Source organism: Erinaceus europaeus, chromosome 9 (assembly GCF_950295315.1).
Source record: "Erinaceus europaeus chromosome 9, mEriEur2.1, whole genome shotgun sequence".
NCBI classification, from domain to species: domain Eukaryota; kingdom Metazoa; phylum Chordata; class Mammalia; order Eulipotyphla; family Erinaceidae; genus Erinaceus; species Erinaceus europaeus.
In genome coordinates this window covers 82,594,599-82,614,361 of record NC_080170.1, presented here as the reverse complement: position 1 = coordinate 82,614,361, position 19,763 = coordinate 82,594,599, and the positions used below count along the sequence as shown (strand labels likewise).

The 19,763-nt window shown below is 40.4% G+C and overlaps 1 protein-coding gene across 1 annotated transcript in view; it reads left to right on the top strand.

The window, feature by feature from the left end:
• The first annotated feature begins 3,529 nt into the window (after positions 1-3,529).
• Positions 3,530-19,763, top strand: part of POGLUT1 (protein O-glucosyltransferase 1) — a 32,025-nt gene continuing 15,791 nt past the window's right edge. Inside the window, exons 1-5 of the mRNA XM_007532106.3 lie at positions 3,530-3,696; positions 4,771-4,861; positions 6,673-6,816; positions 12,323-12,458; positions 16,362-16,483. Of these exons, the coding sequence (XP_007532168.2) occupies positions 3,531-3,696; positions 4,771-4,861; positions 6,673-6,816; positions 12,323-12,458; positions 16,362-16,483 (659 nt within the window). The 5' untranslated portion in view covers position 3,530. The remainder of the gene's footprint in view (positions 3,697-4,770; positions 4,862-6,672; positions 6,817-12,322; positions 12,459-16,361; positions 16,484-19,763) is intronic.

Sequence of the window (19,763 nt, the reverse complement as noted above, 5' to 3'; positions counted from 1 at the left end):
CTTGCAATAAATTCTGTGGGGAGGTGTTGATGTCAACACCAATGAAAATTTCACAAATTCCAAAATGCTTAGGCAGTTCATGGGAGAAAGACTTTCTAGAAAAGAAAGTAACAGATGAAAAGGTAGGGAGGTGGGTAACATTATGATGAATACAGGAACTTCCAGTAGTTTGGAATAATTAGAATAGAAAAAGTGGGGCTAGGTGATGGCGCACTTGGTTGAGCACACATGTTTACAATGGGCAAGAACCCAGGTTCAAGCCTCCAGTCCCCACATGCAGGGGGAAAGCTTCATGAGTGGTAAAGCAGGGCTGCAGGTGTCTCTCTGACTCTCTCCCTCTCTATCTCCCCCTTTCCTTTCAGGCTGTCTCTATCCAATAAACAAATAAAGATAATTTTAAAAAAATTTTAATAGCAAAAGTGTCAAAACCTACATCTCAGATTTCAGGCTCAGGGGAAAAAAAAACTAGTATAGCCACAGGCCCTTTGGAATATAACTAAAATATGCCTACTAGCTATCTACAAAATGGAGTACCCCCCCCCCCCCGACTCTTCATCTGCACTATTCCAGCCTTTAGGTTCATGACTGGTCAACAATTTGTTTGGCTTTGTATGTTAACTCTCTTTTCAGCCACCAGGTTCTGGATGCTACCATGATGCCGACCAGACTTCCCTGGATAGACAACCACCAATGTGTCCTGGAGCTCCCCTTCCCCAGAGCCCCACCCTACTAGGGAAAGAGAGAGGCAGGCTGGGAGTATGGATGAAATTGTCAACGCCCATGTTCATCGGGGAAGCAATTACAGAAGCCAGACCTTCCACCTTCTGCATCCCACAATGACCTTGGGTCCATACTCCCAGAGGGTTAAAGAATAGGAAAGCTATCAAGGGAAGGGATGAGATACAGAATTCTGGTGGTGGGAATTGTGTGGAGTGGTACCCCTCTTATCCTATGGTTTTGTCAATGTTTCATTTTTATAAACAAAATAATTTTTTTTAAATAGCAAAAATGTCAAAACCAGCCTTCTGTGAGATCTTTCCCTACAGATATTTTTAAATGTCTCAACAGAAAAACTGTAAGTGTGGTCCGGGAGGTGGCACAGTGCATAGGGCATCGGACTCTCAGGGTGAGGATCCTGAGTTCAGTCCCTGGCAGCACATGTACCAGTGATGTCAGGTTCTTCCTCTCTCTCCTTCTATCTTTCTCATTAATAAATAAATAAAATCTTAAAAAAAAACTATGTTAATTCTCAAAAAGTCTTACTTTCTTTAATTATAAGGGTTATCACTGGGGCCTAAGGCCTGCACAACTTTACCTTCCCCAGTGGATATATATATATAGTATTTATATTATAGTATATTATATAATATATTATATAATAATAATATTATTATAGTATGTTATATAATATATTAATATATATTTATATATTATATATACTTACATATATATAGAGAGAGAGAAAGGAGAAAGAGATGCCTGCAGCACTATTCTGCAGCTTAAAAATTTCCTTACTGCCGTTAGGGATCACAGACTTGAACCGGGGTCTTTGTGCATAGTAAAGTGTGCATTCCACCAGGCACATTATCACCTGGTACCTTTCTTGTTTTTTTGTTTGTGTTTTTGTTTTTGCCTCCAGGGGTCCCTATTCTTATGGTTCTAATGAACCAGAAACCTTTTAATCATGAATATGTCAAACCCAACATATATCATTACCTATTCCCACTGCATTCATCTCTAGGACACAAGGAAAGTGCTGTTTTGAAGGGATGTTTGTCTGAGAATTACATGTCATCAGAAACCTAAACATTGGAAAAGAACCAGAAATGGAAAAAAAGAGAAAATGTCTGGATTAAAAATAAAACTTCTAATTGTAGTATATATTCACCTATACTATCCAGTATATAGCACCTCATTGTAATATCCATGTATATTATCCAGTATGATGGTGTCTACTGATTTTCCTCATTTCTAGGTCACCCACACTGTTATAAATTTCCATTACAAAGAAACTTATGAAGGGTCTGGCAATGGCACACTCAGTAGAGTACAAGCTTGGTTCAAGCCACCAAGCCCCACTTTTATAAGGCAGCTTCATAAACATTGAAGCAGTGCTGCAGGACTCCCTTTCAACATCCACTCACCTTCCCTCTCTCTCTTTCTCTGTCTCTCTCTCTCTCTCCCCCTTCCCACTCAATTTCTCTGTTTCTATCCTAGCTAAGTATTAAAAACAAACAAAAAAGGAGTCAGAGGTAGCACAGCAGGTTAAGCACACATGGTGTGAAGGGCAAGGGCCAGCATAAGGATCCCGGTTCCAGCCCTCGGCTCCCCACCTGCTTCACAGGTGGTGAAGCAGGTCTGCAGGTGTCTATCTTTCTCTCCCCCTCCTCTCTCAATTTCTCTCTGTCCTATCTAACAACTACGACATCAATAACAACAATAATAACTACAACAACAACAAAAAAAAAAGGGCAACAAAAAGGGAAAATTTAAAAAAAGGAAAGTTATGCAACTCCTTGGGGTCTAAGTACTGTATATGTCATGTACTCAACAAATCTATGCTATGTAGTAAGAAGCAATTTTATGTCTAGATATAACTATGTTAGTTTGTGCTACTAACTGAATCTGTGAGCAAAAGATATATATATATATATATATATATATATATATATATATATCCTCTCTGACCTTCAGTATCTTGACTGCAGAGAACAGATGTTTTCAGTATGCTACGGAATGTAAGGATAGCAGGAGTAGATAGCATAATGGTTATGCAAACAGCCTCTCATGCCTGAGGCTCCCAAGTTCCAGGTTCAATCCCCACACCACCATAAGCCAGAGTTGAACAGTGCTGTGGTAAAATAATAATAAACAAATAGAATGTAAGAATTTGTCATCATTAGATATGTTTTCCAAAGGAGTGCCAGTTACTCATCCTCTCCTAGAAATTTAAAAAATATCCTATGTATTCATTCTCACTTTTTCAATTTCATAGGGCAGAGAGAAATTGAGAGAGGAAAGGGAGAAGGACGAGAAGAGAATGTGCCAGCCCTGCTGCACAACTTCACCACATACTTGTGAAGATTTCACCCTGCAGGTGGGGACCAGGTAAAGGTGTGCTCTCAACTAGGTGTGCCACCCTCCTTTACCTTATTTTAATCATAAAGAGATCGCGAGAACTGCTCAGCTCTGGTTTATGGTGGTGCTGGGAGTTGAATTTAGGACCTAAGAGACTTCTACAGGAGATTCTTTTTCTTAACCATTATGCTATCACCCTAGTCCCTATCCTAGAATTTTATCAGCGAATACTACACTACACTATACTGAAATCAGCTAACTACAGTTAAATAAGTCCTAAAAGCATCCTGCCAGTACAGTACTAGGCACAATAGAAGAGAGCGGAAACCAAATCCTCGGGTTGAGTTCCCAGAAAAATCCCGCCATAGACCAGAGGCCTGGAGGCGGAGAGAATGAGTGACGGGCGGCCATCTTTGTGAGGGGCGGCCCTCCACCCACGTGGTATGAAAACCATGGCCATCTTTGTGAGGGGCTGTGCATCCGCCGGCGGTGCAGCGGCGGTGCAGCGGGATTCCGCAGTGGGTTGGCTGGCGATGGAGCGGTGGACCCACTTGCAGCTTCTGCTGTGGCTGCTGATGCTTCTCCTGCCCCCAGTACCCGGCCGCCAAAAGGAGTCAGGTGGGCTCAGAGCAGGGCTGAGCCTGCCTCTCCGGCTCAGGTGTGGCTGGGTGTAGAGGCACTCTCTCGCCTCCCCCCCCCCCCCCGCCCTCCTGCCTGGGGGCCTGGCATCCTGCAGTTGCTGTTGCTGTGGCCTCTGTGGCTCAGAGCTGGTCACAGGGCAGGGCGGAGAGTGCCTGGGGTCTGATGCTGCTTCTCCTGCCCAGGACCCTGGAGAGTAACCCATCCTCCCAATATGAAGGAGGGATGGTGAGAAGTGGGAATACCCCTGCTCACGCTGCGCGTGGCTATTCTGCACCTCTCTAACACATATTGTGTGTGCGGTAAGGAGGGATAGATCTTAGACTAGACTTTGTGTGTGCGTGCGTGTGTGTGCGTGTGTGTGTGTGTGTGTGTGCGCGCGCGCGTGCCTGTGGCTTTTTTCCCCCTTCTCCACTAGGTCTTATTATGAGACTGATTAGTAAAAGGTGAGGATCTGGGTGGCTTACCAATTTATCCAAAGCTGTCTGAATGCCTGCTTTGCCTTTTCAGGAGTAGTAATGCCAAGTATTAAACTGGGACATTTTCCTTTTTTTTTTTTTCTTTTGACACCTGATGGCCCAGGTACAATTCCAAAAGTTACAAAATAAATCCTTCCTGGTGATTTCTACCAGTGGGGTGGAAAGAGGTTGTCTTAAAATTTTTTACCTTCGGGAGTCGGACGGTAGCACAGTGGGTTAAGCGCACGTGGTGCAAAGTGCAAGGGCCTGCATACGGATCCAGGTTCGAGCCCCCGGCTCCCTACCTGCAGGGGAGTCGCTTCACAGGCGGTGAAGCAGGTCTGCAGGTGTCTGTCTTTCTCTCCCCCCGTCTGTCTTCCCCTCTTCTCTCCATTTCTCTCTGTCCTATCCAACAACGATGACATCAATAACAACAATAATAACTACAACAATAAAACAACAAGGGCAACAAAAGGGAATAAATAAGTATACATAAATTTTTTTTGACCTTCCATTAGTTTTACCTGCCTTCTGTGAACAAGTAAGAATGCTCAGGAATGTTTTGTTAACTCTCACTTACTTCATTTTTTTGAAGGTTCAAAGTGGAAAGTATTTATTGACCAAATTAACCGGTCTTTGGAGAACTATGAACCTTGTCCAAGTCAAAACTGCAGCTGTTACCATGGGTGAGTTCTTTTCTTTGATGTGTCTTTCAGAAGTTAGTTCTTGTCATAGGGAAGCCACCCACTCAGTCCCTTAGAGAACTTAGGAACAGCAGTCAGAGAGCCTAGCATGTTATAAGAGCAGACTGTTCCTCAGGTGGTTTTCCTATCTATCTTACCTATCTACCTATCTATCTATCTATCTATCTATTCATTTTGTTAATGGGGCTTCACTGCTCCAGGCTGACTTTTCACATAGAAAGCCAAAATTAGAGAAACAGAGAGAAAGATAACATACCACCAAAACCTCCTTCAGTGGAATGGGAGTCAGGCTTGAACTTGACACATGACAAAACAAATGCACTACCCAAGTGAGCTATCTTTCCTTTATAGTTTTTCTATTTCTAGGGTATAAAAATGTCTAGGTCTAGGGGAGGCTTAGATGGTCTAAACACCTGTCCAACACTGCTTTCCCCACTGAACTGAAAACTTGAAACCAAGGTCTTTGTCTTATTCACTGTTGTATCCCTGGTGCTGGCCCTCTGTGAGTACTCAGTAAATGTTATTGAAGGAATGAGCCTAATCATACATTTCCTGTTATTTATTATAAAGTATGCTAAACAAGGACTGAAGTGTGGTGTGGTAGAAAGTTTATTTCAAAAGTATTGTATTTGGCTCTATATTTCACAATAATTAGCTCTGTGGCAAGCCATTTAATTTCTCTAGATAGATGCTTCATCATCTAACTAGCAGGGTCCTTTTTACCTCTCCATTGTTAATTCTAAGATTCAAAAGAATTCACTTGTTACTTACCTTATTAACCAAATAGTTACAATGTAATGAACTTTAAAAAGGACATAACAATAATGTAATTTTATTTTAATTTGTGACTAGTGGTGGTTTACAAGATAGTAAGATTGTAGGGTATACTTTTACACCGTTATCTGTCACCAAAGTTCTGTGCCCTCGTCCTCCCAATGATAACCACCATAGTTTTCATAAAGTCTTAGAGACTGTTTGTTTTGCAATTTCATGTGTTAAATTTCTCTAGATTTTACATATAAGTGAAACCATCCTGTAGTTTTTTTTTTTTTCTCTTTACTTATTTTGCTTAGCACAGTCTCCTTCAGTTCCACTTTCTTCCAAAGGACACAATATCATATTTTTTGATTGCAGACTATTATTCCATGGAGTTTATATTCTATAACTTCTTTAGCCAGTTACCTGTCAATGGAAATTTAGGCTACTTCTACTCTTTGGCTATTGTGAATTCTCCAGCTCCGAACATACGGAGGTACATATATTCCTTCAAGTTAGTGTTTGTATTTCCTTTGGATAAATGCCTAAGTGTGGTATTGCTGGATCATAAGGTAATTCTGTTTTTATTTAAGGACTCTCCATATAGTCTTCTGCAAATTATATATTACAATAATGTGATTTTGGGTGACGCAACAATATGTGGGGTGGGTGAGAGTGAGGACAAAGAAGTCAAATTGTGTTAGACTGAATGACATAATCAACCTTTACCTTCTACGGGATCAGAGAAGGGGAGTTGGTAAGTCAGTTATGAGCAGGAGGACATGAGTAGTGAAGGAGGGGGATATATTGTAGGTAAGGCAGAGAGGAGTTGAAATTAACTTGCTTTTTTCCTTATTGTGACTTTGGTGTTGAAGTTTTAGACTACTGTGCTTCTGGGCTAAAGTTACACGTTCCTACCTTCTATTCTTTCCCTCAGGTTGCCATGTGCTCTAATACTAAACCTACAGATAAGCTTTTAGCCTGTTTTTTATTTTTTATTTTATTTATTTATTTTTATAATTTATATTCTTTCTCAGTGTCATAGAAGAGGATCTGACTCCTTTCCGGGGAGGTATCTCCAGGAAGATGATGGCGGAAGTAGTCAAACGGAAGCTAGGAACCCACTATCAGATCATTAAGAATAGATTATACCGAGAAAATGACTGTATGTTCCCTTCCAGGTAAGAGTTATAAGGCAGATATATCTTTTGATCTTATATATTGACTTATTGAAAGTATTCCTTTAGACAGGTCAGTTAAAGGCACTGACAGGTAAATTCCTTCTATTTCAGAAGGACTATCAAAATAATGACAAGCTTTTTTTTTTTTTTTTTTTGCCTGGGAGTTTTCTTTACCAACACCTGTCCTCCTTTCTCTTGTATTAAAATCTGGCTCTCTTTTGTCACTCTTTCATGGATAAAGTCTGTACAAGATAGAGATTGATGAGACTTAGCAGGAGTGAACTGGGTTAAAAAGAGAAGAGGAGAAGAATTGATTTGTTTGTTGTGGGCCAAGTTTTGTTCTAGGTGCTAAGTGTGCAAGGAAAGATGACAGAAAGTCCACAGAAGTAACTGAGGCTACAGATTATGCAGACTATACTGCTAGGGCTCCAAGAACAAAGAGTTGAGGTAATATTCACTAGGGCTGAGAGCTAAAGGTAAGCTAAAGGTAAGGTCATGGACTTAGACTGAATCCAAAAGTAGGGGTTGGGCACACTGTACAACAAGTGATAGACCTCCTACTAAAAATTCTATTTCTTTAATTTTTTTAAATATTTACTTATTCCCTTTTGTTGCCCTTGTTGTTTTATTGTTGTAGTTATTATTGGTATTGTTCTTGATGTCATCATTATTAGATAGGGCAGAGATAAATGGAGAGAGGAGGGGAAGACAGAGAGGGAGAGAAAGATAAGACACCTGCAGACCTGTCGCTTCACCGCCTATGAAGCGACTCCCCTGCAGGTGGGGAGCCGGGGCCTTGAAGTGGGATCCTTACGCCAGTCTTTGTTGCTTTGCGCCACCTGCGCTTATCCCGCTGCACTACCACACAACTCCCAGGATTCCATTTCTAAACAACAACAACAAAAAATTAGAAGTTTAAAAACTATACAAAGGAATTTGTATTCCCTTTACCTAAGATTTTCTTTTCAAGCAATCTATATTGTCATTAACAGTGAAATGAGTGAGCAGTATGACATAAGCTTGCATCCACTTAGATGTAAAGACTTCTACTATTCTTTTTCTATTTTTAAAATTTTACTTTGTATTTATTTATATATTTTACTGCCATGAGGACTTCCACTAGGGCTTGGTACTTACCTGCACGACAAATCCACCATTCCTGGTGTCTTTTTCTGTTTTGTTTTAATAGAAAAGCAAGGAAGAAAAGGGAGTAGACAGGAGAGAGAGACACCTGTAGCACTGCTTCACTGCTCATGAAGCTTCAGGGCAGGGGCTTTAAACCTAGTCCTTGGGCATAGTAAAATGTGCATGCACAGGCTGGGGAGATAGTGTAATGATTATGCAAAAGACTTTAGTACTTGAAGTTCTGAGATCCCAGGTTCAATCCCTAGCATCACCATAAGCCTTTCATTGTCATGCTCTCTGTTTCTCTCTGTGTCTCTCTGTTTCTCTCATTAAAATAAAATAAATAAGCTGTTTTTAAGATTGCTTTTTTTTAAAAAAATTATATTTATTTTCCCTTTTGTTGCCCTTGTTGTTTTTTATTGTTGTTGTAGTTATTATTGTTGTTGTTATTGATGCTATTGTTGGATAGGATAGAGAAAAATGGAGAGAGGAGGGGGAGACACAGAGGGGGAGAGAAAGAGAGACACCTGCAGACCTGCTTCACCGTCTGTGAAGTGACGCCCCTGCAGGTGGGGAGCTGGAGGCTCTAACCTGGATCCTTAGGCTGGTCCTTGGTGCTTGGCGCCACACGCACTTAACCTGCTGCGCTACCACCCGACTCCTGAGATTGCTTTTTTAAATGATTTTTTAAAGTATTTATTTATTCCCTTTTGTTGCCCTTGTTGTTTTTTTATTGTTGTGGTTACTATTGTTGTTGGATAGGACAGAGAGAAATGGAGAGAGGAGGGGAAGACAAGAGGGGAAGAGAAAGAGAGACACCTGCAGACCTGCTTCACTGCTTGTGAAGCTACTGCCCTGCAAGTGGGGAGCTGGGGGCTTGAACCCGGAGCCTTATGTAGGTCCTTGTGCTTCGCTGCCACTTGCGCTTAACACGCTGTGCTACCGCCTGACTCCAATGATTTTTTTTTATTATTATTATCTTTATTTATTGGATAGAGACAGCCAGAAACTGAGTGGGAAGGGGGAGGTAGAGAGGGAAAGAGACAGGCACCTACAGCCCTGCTTCAGCACTCACAAAGCTTTCCCCCTGCAGGAAGGGACTAGGGACTTGAACATACATCCCTGCACACTGTAGCATGTGAGCTCAACCAAGTGCACCACCACTCAGTCCCCCATTATTTTTTAAAATAGTTATTAACTATTGGATGGAGATAGAGAGAAATTGAGAGGAGAAGAGGAGAAAGAGATAGAAACAGAGATATCTGTACCTCTACTTCACCACTTGTGACAATTTTCCCCTGCAGGTGAGGACCAGGCGCTTGAACCTAGGTCCTTGCACACTGTAATATGAGCACTTAACCACGTGTGCCACCGCCTGGCCCCTACATTATTTTTTTAAATGTGTGCTCAACTGGGTGCACCACCACTCTCTTCTTCTTCTAGCGTTTGCCCTTCTTCCGTAGCCAGTCAACAGCGTCAGGTTGAAAGCTGTCAGGAGCTGCTTGTTGCTGGCTTTGAAAGTGACTGGGATCCATGTGGATTCAGTCGGCTAGGAAGGATCGTCAGTTTCCCCAATGAATGGGTACTCACGGGATGCACCACAAGAAGGTCGATCCAATGCATCCCACTCTCTTATTCCTAATAATAACTTTTTCATAAATTTATATGCTTTCATTATCAAAAATATGTAAAAGTAATGGTGAAAGAGCACTTAATATCCCACTATGCAGAGGTACTCAGAATTATATTTTGGTTATCAAGTGTCAGAGGTGGTGATGTGGGAAGTCTGTAGTAGTTTTTAATGATTTACTTTTTTATTTACTTATGAGAGAAGAAAGAATAAGAGAGAGACCAGAGCACTGCTCACTTCTGACATAAGGCCAACAGTGAATATTATTAGACCCTTGGAGCCTTTTCAGTCTAATGGGTGAAAAATGACTTGTGAAAAATTACGTGAAATTATCTGTGAAAAAAGTAGAACCTGAACTGGAGTTGGTGTATTGTACCAAAGTAAAAGACTCTGGGATGGGTCCGGGGGGCGGGGGAGGGGGGTACTGGTCCTGGAAAAGGATGACAGAGGATCTAGTGGGGCTTGTATTGTTATGTGGAAAACTGAGAAATGTTATGTGTGTACAAAATGTTATATTTACTGTTGACTGTAAAACATTAATCCCCCAATAAAGAAATTTTAAAAAAAGAAAAGTGATCTATTTCACTGGTTTTTCTTATAATTAACACAGCTAATCATCTTTGCTTATGTTTGTGAAACATTAATATTTTTGCAGTTAAATCTTTATGTACAAATGGATTTTTTTTAGATAGAAGCAGAGACTGAGAAACAGAGATAGATAGTAAAGGAGTAGGGTTGGGCAGTGGTGCACCAGGTTAAGCGCACATAGTACAAAACATAAGTACCCATGCAGGGATCCTGGTTCAAGCTTCCAGTTCCCCACCTGCAGGAGGTCGTTTCACAAGTGGTGAAGCAGATCTGCAGGTGTCATTCCTTCTAACTTCTCCTTCCCTCTCAATGCTTCTCTGTCCTGTTTAAATAAATAAATAAATGGCCACAGGAGCAGTGGATTCGTAGTGCAGGCACAGAGCCCCAGTAATAAACCTGGAGGCAAAAAAAAAAAAAGAGTGAAGGAGGGGGACTGAGTGGTGCTCCAGTGTGAACATACATGTTACCATGCATGATAAGAACCCGGGTTCTAACGGGGGGGAAGTTTCACAAGTGGTGAAGCACATCTACAGGTGTCTCTCTTTCTCTCTCCCTCTCTATCCCCCCTCCCATTTCTCTCTGTCCTATCAAATAAAATACAAAAAAAAAAAAAGGCCACTGAGAGCTGTGGGTTTGTAGTGCTGGCACTGAGCCCCAGTGATAATCCTGATGGCAAATTTAAAAAGTAGAGAGTGTGTGTATATGTGTAACCAGGCTGACAAAAATAGCTCGCTTGGATAATTCACTACATCTTCTTTTTCAAGAAATCCTCTAGCATTCCTGAGAAATCTATTCAGAAATCATTTTACAATTTTGATAAGTATATGCATGACACTTTTTTTCTGACTTGCAAAACTGATTTTCAAAGTGTTCTATATTGGGGCTGGAGGGTGGTGCACCTGCTTAAGCTCACACATTACAATATGCAAGGACCCAGCTTCAAGCCCCCTAGTCTCCACCTGCAGGAGGAAACCTTCACAAGTAGAAAAGTAGTACTGTAGTTCTCTCTGTCTCTCCCTTTCTTTTTTCTTTTTTAACCAGAACACTGTTCAGTTCTGGCTTATGGTGGTGCGGGGGACTGAACCTGGGACGGTGGAGTCTCAGACATGAGAGTCTGTTTGCATAACCATTATGCTGTCTACCCTCCACTGTCTCTCTCAATTTCTCTCTGTCTCTATCCAATAAATAAATAAATGGCTCTATATTCAGAGTGAATAGTATTTTGTATTCATGTTGAGGCTAATTAAATGTTTACTATCTTTCCTGATAAACTGAGACTTAATTATATTAAAGATAATAATTGTCTTTTTAAGAATCAAAAACCTAAAGGCTACAATTAGAAAATTAACATCTTTCAGTTCCTATTAGAATCTGTAACTTGCTTACTAATCAGACCATTCATATGGACCAAATAGACAAAAAACAGCAATGAATGGAGAATAGCTGGTGGGAATAGCAGTAATGCCCCCTTCAAATTTGTGGTAATACAGTTGGGGATTTTTGTTTAGTATTGTAAGCTGTTGCAGTTGATCGGGAAAGATGATTTATTCAATATGAACCATCTTTTTGGGTTTTTTTTTTTTTTGCCTCTAGGGTTAATGCTGGGGCTCAGTGCCTGCACGATGAATACACTGCTCCTGGAGGCCATTTTCCCCCCTTTTGTTGCCCTTGTTGTTGTAGCCTTATTGTGGTTATTATTGTTGTTGTTGATGTCGTTCGTTGTTGTATAGGATAGAGAGAAATGGAGAGAGGAGAGGAAGACAGAGAGCAGGAGAGAAAGATAGACACCTGCAGACCTGCTTCACTGCCTGTGAAGCAACTCCCCTGAAGGTGGGGAGCCGGGGGCTGGAATTCGGGTCCTTACGCAGATCCTTGCGCTTTGCGCCAAGTGCACTTAACCCACTGCGCTATCCCCCACCCCTGGAACCATCTTTTTTTTTTTAGAAGCATTTTTTTTTTCCAGGCAACTTTATAATAGGCTGGTGATCTAAACTCTGCCTTACCTTAACTCTTTTAAGGGTTGGGGGATTTGAGATTAAACACAGATTCTCATAATTGTGAAATATATGCTTTGCCACTGATCTATATCCCTGGCCCCTGTGAAACTCTGCCTTGTCCTAAAGCTGGCACTGCTGTAATGAATCTGGAATTTCTGTTTGGCAGGTGCAGTGGTGTTGAACACTTTATTTTGGAAGTTATTGGACACCTCCCTGACATGGAGATGGTGATCAATGTACGAGATTACCCTCAGGTCCCTAAATGGATGGAACCTGCCATCCCTGTCTTCTCCTTCAGTAAGGTAAGTACAGGAAGAGCCAGGCGACAGGTTAAAGATTGCTCTGCTTTGGTAGGAGCAGAAGGTGATTGTCCCATGCAAGGAGTTTGGTGGGTGGGAATGGGGTCTCAGGCTAAGAAATGGGTCTGTGTCCTTCATAATGTTAGGCAATAAGATTGAAGAAATGACTTGAGGACTTGTAAATAACATTGCTTATGTGTTTATTATTTTGTATTACCTTTATTGGATAGAGGTGGTCAAAAATCGAGAAGGGTGGGGGATAGAGAAAGGGAAAGAGAAAGAGAAACACGTGCAGACTTGATTCACCACTTGCAAAGCTTTCTCCCTGGGACTCGGGGCTCAAACCTGGGTCCTTGCGCATTGTAACGTGCACTCAACCAGATGTGCAACCACCCAGTCCCTTGCTTATGTGTTCATAGGACTGGGGATGGAGTAAAGGGAATGAAAGAGGCCTGAGACCCTGGTAAGACATTAGAAGTGAGGTTTAGCGTGCTTATAGAGCTTGGGAGGGAACACCTAATAAAGCTTATTTTATGGAATACCTTTATTTAAGAAAGTATTTATTGAGCCAGAGAGAAAGCTTACCAGGTATAGTGCATGCCTTATCACACATGATCCCAATTCTAGCCCCAGCATCAACCACATAGGAGATGCCATGGCACTTAGGGAAACTCCAGTGTTGTGTTCATTCCTCTCTCTATCTCTATGTCTGAATGAACAATCAGCCCAGAAACCAATGATGTCATGCATACACACAGGAGTCCAAGCTCCAAAAAAAATTTCTTTTGTTCCCTGCTTCAATCCCCAGCACCACTGTAAGCCAGAGCTAAGCAGTGCTTTGATTTTTATTTCTGTGTATCTCTCTCTCACTAAAATAAGTTATTTGTGTGGTCCGGGAGGTGGCGCAGTGGCTAAGGCACTAGACTCTGAAGCATGAGGTCCTGAGTTTGATCCCCGGCAGCACATGTACCAGAGTGATGGCTGGTTCTTTCTCTCCTCCTGTCTTTCTCATGAATAAATATATAAATTCTTTTAAAAAAAAAGTTATTTGTTGTTGTTGAACTGCAATGCATAGACAAACCATAATATGTATTTTCTATTATATCTGATACTGTATATCCCAGGTGACTATCATGGCTAGTAGTAATACTGAAGATGCCATATAATAGCTTGAATTAATCAGTGTGTTGAAGGCATAGGCCTAGGATATTATAGAGAGATGTGTGTGTGTGTGTGTGTGTGTGTGTGTGGCAGTGGTTTAGTGGTGGGTAAATTTTGGATTCAGTTGGTGGTGGGGAGCAGATAGGAATACTAAGATTAACTTTTAGGCTTAGAGAACTTGGAGCAGTTAATACTTAGTTGTCGGGTTCATGCAGATAGTGTATTAGTAGGGATTTTCTAGAGACTAAGTATGGACACATCTAGAGGTGAGTCTGGGAGAGGCCAGAAGAGAGTAGAGGAAGAGTTCTTGAGGGAAGAGTGGAAGTCCCTTTTGATTTCATGAATATCATCTCAGGTTTGGTTTCTCCAAAACAGAGGGGGCTTTAATCCTCAATTTTTCTTTTTCATAGTTTACTTTTTCTCTGGATTGGTTAGCTTTCTGTGTTGCAAGGTTAGTTTCCTGTATGGCTGAGATCACATTCGTGTTACATTTCCCACAACTTAGCCTCATTCTCAAAAGTACTACGTCTTGTTCGTCACAAAACCCTTCCAGGAGAGCAGATAGAGTTTCCCATTTAAGTCAGTAAGGATTCTGTACTTGTGTTTACTCATTTATTTATCCATTATTGCTGTAGGTAATAGTCAAATATGTCCATTAGTCTACTAATTTCCTTTTTATTATTCCTTCTCTAAAAATAAATAAATAACTGATTCCTAGTTTTTAAAGAAGACATTCTAGTATGTCAACTCTATTATGCTTCAGGTGCTTGATGAACTGCCTACCATTTTAAAAATAATTTGAGATTAGCCAGGCAGAAGAGAGAATAAACAGTAGGTTTAGGGATTTATCACTGACCCAAATTTTAACAGAAGTAACCATAAACAGGAAACAAATACTTTCAAGCTTTTTTTCATGAAATATGAGATCATACTCTAGTCCCCATGACACCCATTGGCACTTCTGACACCAATCAGTGAATGTCCAATTTAGTGACCAGTCAATGTGAGCTAACTGTACTAAGTGATGGTAATAATTATTTGGTACTTACTGTGTGCCAGAGACTGTTCGAAGTTTTATGTATAGCAACTCATTTATATTTTAAAAAAGTCTATTAGATGATATTACTCATTATTTATCCCATTATAAAGGTAAGAAAACTAAGGAGTAGTGAGCATTCAAACTCATATAATATGTCTCAAAAGTCCACACTCTTAATCATTGCATTTCCTAGTTCTTGCTCTTTTTATTTATTATTTTATTGCCACCAGGGATATTGCTGGGGGGGGGGGTCAGTGCAGACATTATGAATCCACCACTCCTGGCAGCCATTCCCCCTCCTTTTTTTTTTTTTTTTATTTGATAGGACACAGTGAAATTGAAAAGGGGAGAGAGTGGGAGAGAGAAAGTTAGACACCTGCAGACCTGCTTCATCACTTGTGAACCAACCCCCCTGCAGTGGGGATCAGGGGCTCAGACCCTGTCCTTGCACTGTCTAGCCCCCCTAATTCTTGTTCTTAAAAGGCTCAGCTAGAAAATAACTGAGAGGGGTCAGGTGGTGTTGCATTTGGTAGAGTGCATATATTATAATGTGTAAGGACTCCAGTTCAAGTCCTTGGTCCCCACTTGAAGGGAGGAAGCTTCACAAGTGGTGAAGCAGTGCTGCAGGTGGGACTCCTTCTTGGTCCTTTTCTATCCCTCCCTCAATTTCTCTGTCTCTATTCAAAATAAATAATTAGATGTACTAAATAAGCAAATAAGAAAATAAACAAAAACTGATTAGATAATACATTCTGCAAGTGTAGTAGCAATTTAAAAATGAGAAGTCTAGGACTGAGGAGATACCATAATGGTTAGGCAAAAAGCATTCATGTCTGAGGCTCCAAGGTCCCAGGTTAAGGTCCCAGGTCAAGGTCCCAGGTTCAACCCCTGGCACCACCATATGCTGAAGCTGAGCAAGTATCTCCTTTTTTAAAAAAAAAATTATTGTTTTAATTTTTTTACTATCTTTATTTTTTTTTGGATATAGACAGTCAGAAATTGAGAGGGAAGGTAGGGATAGAGAGAGTGAGAGGCAGAGACACCTGCAGCACTGCTTCATCATTTATGAAGTTTTCCCCCTGCAAGTAGATGACTGGGGGCTCGAACCTGAGTCCTTGCGCATTATAACATGTGTGCTCAACCAGGTGCGCCACCACCCGGCCCCAAGTATCTGCTTTTTAAAAATCTATGTGATCACTTAAAATTGAGTATATTAAGTAAATTGAGTATATTAAGTAAAAACCTCTTAACAGTGTGTGTGCTTTAGAAAAACAGACTTCTGAGGGGAACTGGAAATATATATCTCATGTAATTTCAAATCCTAGGCCTCAGTGAGCACATGAATCATAAAAGACCATTTATGCTTTTTAAAAAATATTTTATTTATTTTATTTTTGAGAGAAAGGCAGAAAGAGAGACACAGAGAGAAACACCAGAGCATTGCTCAGCTCTGGTGGTGCGGGGGATTGAACCTGGGATTTAGGAGCGTCAGGCATGAGAGTTTGTTTGCATAACCATTATGCTATCTCCCCTGCCCCATTTATGCTTTTTAATGCCCAGAGCTCAGATATTGCAAAGTAGGGAAACTATATCTTTGGCAAAGTGACACTGAGACCTTTGTGAAGATATTGTGATATGAATGTAGTTTGCTTCTTCTTGGTTTGTACTGAGACTGATTTGGGACGACCTTTATGTTATTATTGAAGACATCAGAATACTATGACATCATGTATCCTGCTTGGACATTTTGGGAAGGAGGACCTGCAGTTTGGCCAATTTATCCTACAGGACTAGGACGATGGGATCTCTTCAGAGAAGACCTGCTAAGGTAAGTCCTTTTATTTGTCCCTTTTATGGGTCTTCTTGAAATAAAACAGGGAATATTTCTTTTTAAATGATTAAAAGTTTAAGTTAAAAATAATAGATAGAAATTGGTGCATAGTATAAATATAAACATACAGTTACATACAGTGCAGGTCTGTATAGATCTAATGATATTTGCATAGTCACTGACAAAAACGAAAGTGCATATCTAAAATATCAGTAATGTTTGCATTGAAGAGATCATCAGAATTAAAAAAAAAAGAATTTTCTGTATTGTTTTCTCTAAATAAGACTGAGCTGAGTTACTTTCATAATCAGAAATGAATAAGTGGCCATGTTGTGGGGATAGATAGGAAATTACTTAGAGTCAGAAAAAAAATTGAGCCCAGGAAGTAGTTCACCCAGTAGAGTGCATACTTTACCATGTGCAAGGACCTGGGTTGAGCACCTGGCATCACCTAGGAACACAATGCAAAGGGAAAGTTTCATATGTGGTATAACACTGCTGTGGCATCTTTGCCCTCCCTTATCTCCTTTTCTGTCTTTCTTTTTCTATCTGAGATAGGAAGGAAAAGAAACAGGTTTCCCAGAAGTGGTGGGATTGTGCAGGCATGACTACCCAGCAGTAAGGGGGGAAAAGTATTGCATGGATAATTAGAGTTCACTTCTTTCTCTAAGTGGGCATGGGTGAGCATAAGTGTCTTATAAGTTAAAAGCTCATTTCAGATGACTTCCCCTGACATCATTTCAGAATTCATATTCATAATTGTCATTCTAACTGCAGACATTTCTCACCTGCTTACACTATACATTAATGAGTCAAAGAACATTGATACTTAATTATCAAACAGCTAGAGACATAGTCTTTATGTCTTTTCTCAGGAATAGGGAAAGCAATCAATTTTCTTAATTTTGTCTCCTCACCTGTACTAAGTGTGGCTGGAGAGTCAAAAGAGATAAAAAGAATGTGCATTCCATGAAGAAACATGTGGTGTGCAGTTCTTGCGATGATTAGAACCCTTTGCATCAAAATTTTGTTATTGTTGTTGTCTTACAGTTGATACAACTTAGAAACTATTTTACAAGATAACTTGGGGACCAGGATGATGATTCAGCCTGTTAGAATACCAACACGAATGCCTGAGGCCCTGAGGTCATAGGTTTAGTCCCTGGTAACACCTTAAGCTAAAACTGAGAAATGCTCTGATCCTCTCTCTTCTTTTTCTTTCTCTGTATTTCTCATAATAAATATAGTTTTAAAAATATTTTTTAAAAAATGATTTATTGATCTATCAAGATAACTCACCTGGGATAGTGTCAGTTTTCCATGGATATAATCTAAGTTCAATGCCAGCTTTCATCACACTAGCTGCTGTGGTGTCTCCCTCCCTCACCCCACCCCTATTTTATCTCCCTCCTACCTCCTATCTCTGTCAGAAAGAGTTGGTCCAGAATGATGAAACTCCAATAAGAGCAAGAAAACTAAACTAAACTAGACAAACACACAAATAAAACTTGGTCTCCTATTTCATAGAATTAGAAATGGAAATTTTCTTTCTCCAGTTCGTATTTCAGAATAAGAACATGAAAAAAAAAGAAGAGGGGAAAAAAAAAAAAAGAATGAGAGCATGAAGGATAAAGGCCCAGACCTTGGTTTGATCAAGGCCAGGAACCATATCCAGGTTTCTAGATGCATGTTTTTGTCTAATTTATTAGTTCCCTTTACTCTTATTCTCCAAATATTGAGAACATTAATTATTTAGTTTTGATTTTGAACATAATTTGAGGGAATATCTTAAACCTTAAGAAAAAAAAAGATTTATTTCTTTACTTATGTACTTGTTATAGAGGAAGTGAGAGAACCAGAGTATCTTTTTGACACATTATGAGATAGATACCAGGATCAAACTTGGGACCTCGTCCTTAAAAGTTCAATGCTTTATCCACTGTGGCACTTCCTGGGCTCCTCGCTAACTTTTTTTTCCCTCTACATTATCCATGGCCTTATTTCTCTAGTGTTTTTCAAATATATACAAATGTTATTTTAATTAATTAATCTTTTGGATAGAGACAAATAGAGAAATCTATAGGGAAGGGAGAGATAGAGAGGGATAAGGAAAGAGAGACATCTGCAGCACTGCAGCACTGCTCATGAAGCTTGCCCCTTGCAGGTGGGGGTCCAGGGACCTGAACCTGGGTCCTTGCACAGTGTAACGTGTGTTCCACCAGGACTACTACCACCTGGGCCCCATAAATATCTTTTTATATATTTTTCCTTCTTTTAATACATTCTTTATTTTTTTAAAAAATTTTATTTTTTAACTTTTTATTTATTTATTTATTTGATAAGACAGAGAGAAATTTAGAAGGAAGTGGGAGACAGGGAGGAAGAGAGACACCTGTAGATGTACTTTACCACTTGTGAAGCTTTCCCCCTGCTAGTGGGGACTGGGGTTGAACCCAGGTCCTTGCACACTGTAATGTATGCGTCTAACCAGGTGTGCCACCACCTGCCCCCCCCTTTAAAATCTTTAAAAATAACCTTTCTCTTACAGTGAAATGATATATCCTCATAAAAAAAAAATTACAGATATCCCTAACCTAGGCAACACCTCCCCCCTAGCTGGTAAGGCTCAGAAATATCTCTACCTGAGCACATATGACACTACCTCATTCTTGTTAGCATTTGTATTGTACTGAAATATAGGGGTTGTAATCCACTTTGTTATTTGTCATTTTTTTTTTTTTTTGCCTCCAGGATTATTGCTGGGGATCAGTGCCTGCACTAAAAATCCACTGCTCCTGGTGGCTATTTTTTTCCATTTTTATTGTATAGGACAGAAAGAAATTGAGAGGAGAGGGGAAGGGGAAGTGAGAGAGGGAGAGAGACACCTGCAGACCTGCTTGACCACTTGTGAAACAACTTCCCCACAGGTAGGGAACCAAGGGCTCAAATCAGGATCCTGGCACTTTGTACTATGTGCACTTACCCCAGTGAACCACTGCCGTCCCCCTTCTGCTTTGTTATTTCAAGCACCACCTTATGCCATAGCACCAGGCTATGATGTCTGCTGCTAGTGCATGCATGGGGGACAAAATAGGTCTTTTGAGTAGTGGGTAGGTGGGTAGGGAGGATGAGACAAAGGAAAAGAAAGAGATGATACATAGTTCAACTCCATGAATATTAAATCTGTTTCCCAGATGAAAGAAAATCCATGCTCAAAGCCCATGTATAAATTGATAGATTTTTGATAGTGTAGCAGTTTGTATCAAACATTTGAACG